Raw genomic sequence first — 9,214 nt, 5'->3', positions numbered from 1 at the left:
ATTAGTATTTGTCGTACAAAATTTTATCTGGTAACACTGATTATTATATTCCTTTTCCATAATTTTTAAGCATCACTCAAACCTAATTGAGATGACAAATATTCTGATTCATTAGCATTGCAATGTGATTTACTATGATTCATTTCTATACTTTTTTTACAACTCGAATGGTTTGACGACAAAATCTTCACTTCGATGGAAAAAATCGTTAGTTGCGTATAACTTTTGCACGTACACACATTGTATGTAACAGCTTTTAAATTAAAAAAATACTTGCAAAGTGGAGTTACCCTAAATCCTACACCTCAAAATATTGTAACAAATTGCAATAATTATATTGTTCTTCAAAATGGATGAGGAGAAAATGTGGAAAGGTTTTTATGACAAACTACAAGAAATGAAAATGAATCCACCAACAGAACATGAACACAGGTAAAGATAGCAATGATCGTGAGTTTATTTTTATTGCGAATCGTAGTTCAAAGTGGTTTAATGTAAATTTAGCTCTTTAGAATGATAATAAAAAATAAACTCTGTATTCGCAATTGTTGAGAGGAAATTTATTTTGGTAAAAATACTACAATTGCAAAGTCCCTAGTTGATAAAAATTCCAAAGCGCCGTCGTGGATTTTGTTTAACTAAAATATATTTCAATGATACGTCAAGCTAAACACTGATTCACCGCAGTGGCGTACACATTATTGATACAGTGGTTTACAGAAATGAAATAACTGTCACATTTGACTTAGTGTTTTATTAATCATTTATTCATTTAAAACGTGCATCCGCAGTGTGACTGCAGCTGCGTCTATATTAAAGACTTTAAAAAAAGTTTTGTTTTCAACTGTGTTATTGTATTCCCGAACTTTTTTCATGTTTAATCTGGTAAATTCTTTACATCACATAGCACTCGTCATTTTGCATGTTTCTGTCACAAATTATTTCTAATGTTCAGGTGTGTGATATCATTTTCGGCACTAATTATATAGACTGGTTCACCGACGTAGACAATTTATTTGGGGCCCACAAAATTAATTTTATAACGTTTTATGTTTTTCGGGGATATAAATGCACTGTGGCTTACGGCATGTAGTGCAACCTTTATGATAAATGGCACTTTAGCTTTTTGGTTTTCTATTGGATGGGCCCTTGTCATACGAATATAGAGGTCCACGTTTGTTGTTTTAGAATTGAAGACAAAGCTACAATCCATGGTAAAATTAAGAAGTTAAAGCCATTTCAAATCGTATTATTAACGTCTTGGAGACCAGAATTGGCCACCTAAATCCTGCCATTTAACACCTTTAGATTTTTATCTTGGGAGCTTTTTTGGAATCGATGGTTTAATGAAATACTGCAGTATTAATGCAAAACGGCCACGTGTATTACAAAGCCGCGGCGGTCATCTGCACGATTCCTTGTTCCATATATAACCCCATTCTGTCTACTTTAAGATATAATAAAGTTTTACATTTTTTAATATCTGTGTTTAATTTAAATTTTAAAAATTTCATTCTACTTGGGACGCACGATATTAACTTCAAATAGGCCGGTTGTCGGACAAATAAATGTTTTTTTAAGTTTACTTCCTGTAGTGTGTGTTGAACATACCCAAGCTACAAAAATGCAGCTCTGTGCTGAAGTCATGGGAGAAGAATACAGGTAGATGCATCAACGCTTGGGAGCATACATACATACACAAAATGTGTATATGTTTTGACAAAATAAGGTCACCAAAAGAAAAAATTGTATAGAGGGGTAGCTTTGTTCTGCCTTCTATAATTATGACATGCTTCCACGTATTAATCGTATCTTCAATTAAATGGTTGTGTAGCTTTTTTACTACATGGCAGAAGAATACTGGTAGATGCATCAACGCTTGGGAACATTGATATGTCAAAAATTTTAAAATGTTTTGGCAAAAATAAGTAGATTTTTATAAGTTTTCTTACACGACGCAAATCGGAGGTTATGATATGTATTTTTTCAAATTTTTTTTACAAATTTCATTCAATATTTTCAATGTCAAAATTGGTTTGACGGTTCATTGTCCCAGCAGCTGTGTCGATGCGACTACCTGTATTCTTCTACCATGTTTTAGTGTTAGCCTAATACCATTGCAAAGGCGTTGTTGGTCAATCTTAAGTTCCGCCACACATTCTGAATTTCACGATTCTGAAAGAGAATTGTCTATATAAGTCTACGATATCGTATATCCCCCATTTAACAGTACCTCCCGATATTCGGTATTTTGATGATTGTAGGCACATTTTTCAATAGATTTGTCTAAAAAACTACACAAAGGGTTCCTAAGTACTTTTCCCCTAGCTCCGCGATATCGAATAGCTCCCGAACATCTGTACCCACCACCGATATTCGTTATTTAGAAGATTTAAGCGGTTTATATTTGTTAAAATTAAAATCAGCACAATTTTTCCCAATTTTCTCTTAAATTAAAATATTGTGGCAACGAACAAAACTTGTTACATTTATTATTAGGTTCAGAGTCGTACTTTTTAAATTTGATCAACCTGTTCTTGTAATGATTGTATCATGGATATCAAGTAAGGACTTGCGCTTACTCTAGTTAAAAAAAATTCGCATCTCTTTGCGAGTGTTTTACCCTCTGAAAGAGAATTGTCTATATACGTCTACGATATCGTATATCCCCCATTTAACAGTACCTCCCGATATTCGGTATTTTGATGATTGTAGGCACATTTTTCAATAGAATTGTTTAAAAAACTACACAAAGAGTTCTTTCTAAGTACTTTGCCCCCTAGCTCCACGATATCGAATAGCCCCCGAACAACGGTACCCACCCCCGATATTCGCTATTAGATGAATGAATGATTTATTCTACATCCATAGTAAAATAAGGAAGGTAAAGTCATTTCAAATAAGCATTTGCATTTTCTGTAATATACTTTGTCAACTTCTACTGCGTAGAAGACAGGATCCCATCTCTGATAGGTATATGTAGAGGTGTATGTACATGTTGCCAAATGAATAATTTTTAAGAAAATTTTATACATATGATTACATGACTTCACTTTTTTAATTCTACAATGCTTACATCATAGAAAAATGTATAAATATAAATTGTTTTGAAGTAAATTAGCTTGTTTCTCACAATTATGTGAAATTAATAGCTTCACATCATCTGCGTGCATTAACAATTTCAAATAATTTATAGAATTAAGAACATCGTTGATAAATAAAAGAAAAAGAACCGGTCCAAGGTGGCATTCTTGCGGAACACCCGATGGAACATGAATCTATTTTGATAGACACCCTTCGAAAAAGACTAGTTACATCTTGTAAGAAAGGTTTGTTTGTTTGTATTAAAGCCCATGTAATAGAATTACTATACATTAGGAGTTCATTGTTAATCGATTGTTGTTTTTTTTAAACAACGTTTGTTTATCATAAAACAAAAATCGCGGAACTGAGTCTAACTATTCTGCAAAAAAAAAAAAAAAAAAAAGCAGAAAGAAAAGATAAATTCATAGTTGGGCAATATAATGAAAGAGAAATTGTATGAAAATTTTAAAAACAACTGTCTTGCATCGAATTTTAAATTATTTAAAAATTTCGTATAAGTCTCTTGATTTTTTATTACTTAAAGCAAAACATATACATACAACATGTAAACGTTATTGCAGATGTTAACAAGAACAGAGAAAATGTTTTACAAAAAAAAGAACGTTCTTAGGCTACTGTTGAAAGACTAGTATTTACTATTTCCGCACAAGGAGTTGTAGACTAGATGCCGTATTAAATGAACTTAAGGATTTTTTTCAACTGATACTTACCGTCTACTTGAGAGATCAATTCACAAAATCAAAAATTCCACTTAAACTGATTCGATTTTGTCAGACTAGCATTAGTTAAATGACCCCACAGAAGACATCCGTATTCTAATACAACCCGAACAAAACTACCAAACAACAGAGATTACATTTTCACGCAATACCATTTGCACTACATTAGTTCTCAAGGGAATGAAAATCTTATTGCAAGAAAATCTAATCATCAAAGCAATTTGCATGCAGTACATACATAGAGAATTGTATGTGGTCCGGGAACAAAAAAGAACAAAAAGTGAATAACCTAAATGACTCCGCTGACACAAGAAGAAACAACACTATTGTTGAAAGATCAATCATAGCATAGTACTTTTTCGATACGGCCTTCTAAGTATGGTAGAATCCAGCATAATAGAGAAGTCAGAAAACACATGTCATTTCGTTTATGAAGCAAAAGCTTATGTACCACGGTATCAAAAGCTTTACTAAAGTCTGTAAAAATAGCATCAGTTTGTTGTTTTTTACAAATCTGTTGTGAACATGGCACACAAATTTTAAATGATTGTCTTCTAAACTTCAGAGATGAAGTTTTTCGAATTTTCACTGCAACCGCCTCAATCGGATGCTGACATTTTGAAGCCAAGCACTAGTTTCTTTTTTTTTTGAATTTGATGTGAATGCATATCCACGGTTCTTGATTGATCGTACGAAAGCAGCATAGAATGATATGTTTCTTTATAGGGATAATCAAAATCGGAATCATATAAAATGTAAATGCACTTTGGGGATATTGTGGTAATTTTCTTGTTCTTACATAATAAACTGCAACTGATGGGACATCGTGGTCGCCTAACAAAATCTCACAAAATGTTTATCAATTAATTAAATATATACTTATAGTACTCCTAAGACGATTGACTTTTAAATTTCCCATCGATAGTCCCCATCATAAAAAAAAAACAATTAAGTTCTCTCTTTTGACATAGGTGTTATAAATTGTAAACCTGTCGATTTTAGTTAGTGTGAGGTACTAAGACAAATTCCTTGACGGAAACAGTTGAAATATAGTATTTATGACTTCTAAAGGGTAGACATTTTCGACACCATCTTGATGTTTCCACTAAAACAATTATAATGGCTCAAGTTTTAATATTGCTGTGGTACCGATAGATTCTATGCATTTTTAAACGAAGATACAGTAATTTGATATTTTTTATCGTCTATATATTGTTAATATATATGTTAAATCTTTTGACGGTTTCGACTCCCTGAATGACTGTAGAAATATTCACCAGGCTCCTGATCCGGTATACTTTAATTGGTTGGAAGGTTATAAACCCATTTTCCCGCAAAGTAACTCTTATTTAGCAATTTAAAATTCTTCTCGATTAAAATTCTTTTTTTCCAAATATGTAAAAATTTTTAATTCCTAATATGTTAGTTACATACTCTCCATACCATAGGGATATATTCATTTTGTTATTTAGTTGTAAAGCCCCAGAGGGCATATATTCTTGATCAGAGTAAAATTCTATGACGATTCGCCTTACGATTTTTTATACCCTCCACCATTTTATGGAGGATATATTAACTTTGTCATTCCGTTCGTAACTCCTCGAAATTCTCATGTCAGACCCAACAAAGTATATATATTCTTGACTAGTCTAAATTTGTCAGTGCAGGTTAAGTTCGTAAATGGGTCATGTAGGTCCACGTTTTTTGATGATTTTAGCGATATTATTCACCGGAGTAGTTTAAAATTACGTATTTAGAGTTCGTAATGGGAACTACAGTCTGTGACACATAGGCCTATATAGCAGTACCTCCCTATATTCGTTTTTTTTTACGAATTTAGGTACAATACTCACCGAAATTGTTTGTGATGTCGCATTTGAAGTTCGTAATGGATGCTACAGGCTGTGACATTTCATATGAAAATATAAAATGAAAACTTTTAAAAAGGAAGTAATTGTCAAATGAAAAAAAAATTATAAATATTTTCATAGAACAAGAATCTAGCCCCTGGTCTTCGTATAGCTCCGATATAACGGTCCCTTCCTATATACGGTATTTTGAAGATGCTACATTATATTCGTTTATAATATGGTTTTTTATATGGGCTTCACCTATAGAATAATTAATTCAGTGAAAATTAGTGTTCAAAACTGACAATACCTATTTAATTTAAAAGGAAAATTAATTCTGAAAGAAGAAATAAGAGAGCCCGAAGGCACGTCACCATTATGATATGGAACATAATATGTCTATTTTTTATGGTAATGAAAAGCCACTATTCCAATGAAAATCTCTCATCGCAAAAAACAGAAGTTATTTTTGCTCCCATATATATATTTTCGGCCGATTTCAATCATTTGATGCATAAAACACGCTATGTATCCCCAATTTCAATGAAGTTTGAAACGTGTGATGGATTTTATCTTAAAAAAAGGATCTCCCAAATCGGTTCAGATTTGGATAAAGCTCTCATATATATTTTCGCCCGATTTCATGTTGGTGCATTAAACACGCTTAAAATAATCAAAATACCGAATATCGGGAGGTACCGCTATATTGGGGCTATACGAAGAAGTGTACCTGCACAGACAATTTTCAGTTATAGGCTGTAGTATGCATTATGAACTTAAAATACCGAATTTAAAATACCGAATTCCGGCGAATAATGTCTCTAAAATCATCAAATTAACGATTATCTGTAGGTACCGTTATATGGGGGCTGTATCAAAACATGAACCTACATGGTCCATTTACAATACCAAAAGTCCTGCAGACATAATATACATTTGAGTAAAATTTTATCAACCTACTTTATTTCGTTCGGAAGCTAGAGTGATTTCCATAGACTGACAGACGGATAGACGGACTGACATCGCTAAATCGACATAGAATTTTATGCTGATCGAGAATATATGTACTTTGTGGGGTCTAACATGTATATTTCGGGGTGCCACAAACGGAATGAAAATAAATATAAATTAAATATACCCCCCATACAATGGTCATAAAAACTACACAACAATTTAATTCAGGGTATGATTATTACGGAGAACGCTTGGCATTTGTTATGAAATTAATAACTTCCAAGGACAATGCCTTCGTGTATGCGGATTAAATTTAGCATGTTTCTGCTCTTCTCATGGTCAGCTGCTACTGGCATGTCCACGCGTTGAAAGACCGAGCTACTTTTTTGAATTTGTTTTCTATTATTTCTATTATATAAAATTTTGAAAGCATATAAAAGCGAAATGAGTATATATGTAAATGCAAATATATACAGCAAAAACTGCGACAAAGTCAAACGACATAGTTTTTACAATTTTTTTTTTTAATTTTATTGAATGAAAGCAAAAAAAGTCGGAAGTAGAATCAATATTATTGGTCACCTTTGGCACGGTATATATTGGTATATATTAGTGCCAACATTGCTTTCCAAAATACTCCAGACACAATAGTCCAACGGATTGGCATCCGGATTTTATTGGCCATTGTGCGATGCAATGAAGCAAGGAACCTCATTTTGTAACGATTCTTGGGTGGCGCGTGCTGAGTGCGATGGTACTGAGTCCTGTTGGAATGTTCAAGGTCTGCGGCTAAAATGTCTGCGTGGCCAAGGCTTTAATACACACTCTAGAATATTTTCGCGATAATATTCGGTATTTATTATTGTTATGGCGGCCCACAATCCCATGGCAGCGGGTTCTACGATAACGCCACATGTTGCTGTTCCAACTCCGGATTGTACATCATTCTTGCAATTCAATTGCAACGAACTCCGAGGCAAAATAGATGAGATAGTGGAATTTATGAATCGGAGGAATATTAAGATCGCAGTGGCGCAGGAAACCAAGCTATATAAAAATTGCAGCCTACAACGTTGTTATGGTTACAACGTACTAAGGAAGGATCGCACCAGAAGTGGAGGTGGGGGGTTAGTGTTCCTGTTACACCATTCTGTTCAGTATAGATCTATCTCGCTTGAGCTAGTCTCTTGTGACCCATACCTGGAATGTATGGGGGTAGCAGTCAAGTGTGGAACTGCCGAGTTAGAGGTGCTTAATATGTATATCCCATTAATTAATAGCTGTGAACCGCGTTATTTGCAAGATATTAGCCCATTGTTGGTAGGCAATAACCGCCTGGTACTAGGGGATTTTAATGCCCACCATTAGTTGTGCCATTCCGTCCTAGGTAATGACCAGAGGTGATTAGCGCTGGCAGAGCAGATTGACTGCTCCACATTCTGCACGGTTGACGAGGATGCCACCACCCGAATAAGAGGAGAGTGTCACAGTTCGCCAGACTTAACCATAGTGTCACCCGGTCTGATAAATGACGTGACTTGGCAACCAGTTATTTCTCTTGGCTCAGGCCAACTCCCGATAATCGTCTCCATAAGCAGGTCGCCCCATTTTATAACTTCGGAACGCCGCACTTACTTTAACCATGGGAAAACCCACTGGCCTGAGTTCAGACAGTTCACCAACCTTCGCTTCAGAGAACTGCCCAACCCTTCTGATGTTCGGGTATAATTTCGTATTTAAATTCGTTAGTAATGGGTGCTACAGCATATGACAAAATATTACTCATACACGACCACTTCTTATATTTTCACATCATCCGCATACATTTTTACATTAGAATGATGTATTACATTAGGTAAATCATTTATAAATAAGGTGAATAGTTCTGGGCTAATATGGCTACCCCGTAGAATACCAAAAAATATTGGAATTTTATAAAAAAAAATAGCGCCTACAAATTTAATCATTTGTACTCTGTCCGTTAGGTATGATTTTTATACAATTTTTATACAGAATGGAACCAATTTTATCTAATTTATATATCAATAATTTTAGGTGTCATTTATTTTATCGAAATACCAAAACAATTTTGGAATACTATTTAGTTTAGCAATGCCTCTATAATTACAGGTCTCATTTCTATTTCCTGATTTGTAAAGGGGAATAACATGCGACTCTTTCTATTTTTCCGAAAGTCACCCGAGTTAGGAGATTTGTTGAATATAATGCATAGTTGAAGTGCTAATTTATCTGCACAATGTGTGAGGATATGTGACGTTACACTTTTTAGACTTTTAAGTTTTTTGGAACGTCCTTAACATCGGAGCTTTGCTGATTTATTGAAAGATACTCAGAAAATGAATTTGGATATTGAAATGAGATATCATGTATGCTATAAGAATACGTGCTTTTAAAGAAGGAAGCAAATATACTTGCAATGCCACTGTTACCACTTCCAACATCTGTTACAAATCTTAAAATCTTTGGGGAACATTTTCGTTCGTTATTTTCTTCGGTTTAAAATATAGTTGTACTACAGCTTTCTATTCGTATTTGCTAAACTATAGAACCTTTTGGCCATGCACA

The 9,214-nt window shown here is 34.0% G+C and overlaps 1 protein-coding gene across 1 annotated transcript in view; it reads left to right on the top strand.

Moving 5' to 3' along the window:
- Positions 1–35: 35 nt before the first annotated feature.
- Positions 36–9,214, top strand: part of LOC101893030 (protein unc-13 homolog 4B) — a 305,332-nt gene continuing 296,153 nt past the window's right edge. Inside the window, exon 1 of the mRNA XM_059118973.1 lies at positions 36–432. Coding sequence (XP_058974956.1) covers positions 350–432 — 83 coding nt within the window. The 5' untranslated portion in view covers positions 36–349. The remainder of the gene's footprint in view (positions 433–9,214) is intronic.

Source organism: Musca domestica, unplaced genomic scaffold, assembly GCF_030504385.1.
Source record: "Musca domestica strain aabys unplaced genomic scaffold, Musca_domestica.polishedcontigs.V.1.1 139, whole genome shotgun sequence".
NCBI lineage: Eukaryota > Metazoa > Arthropoda > Insecta > Diptera > Muscidae > Musca > Musca domestica.
Note: the sequence above shows the minus strand (reverse complement) of the source record. Positions and strands in the feature narration are given on the sequence as shown.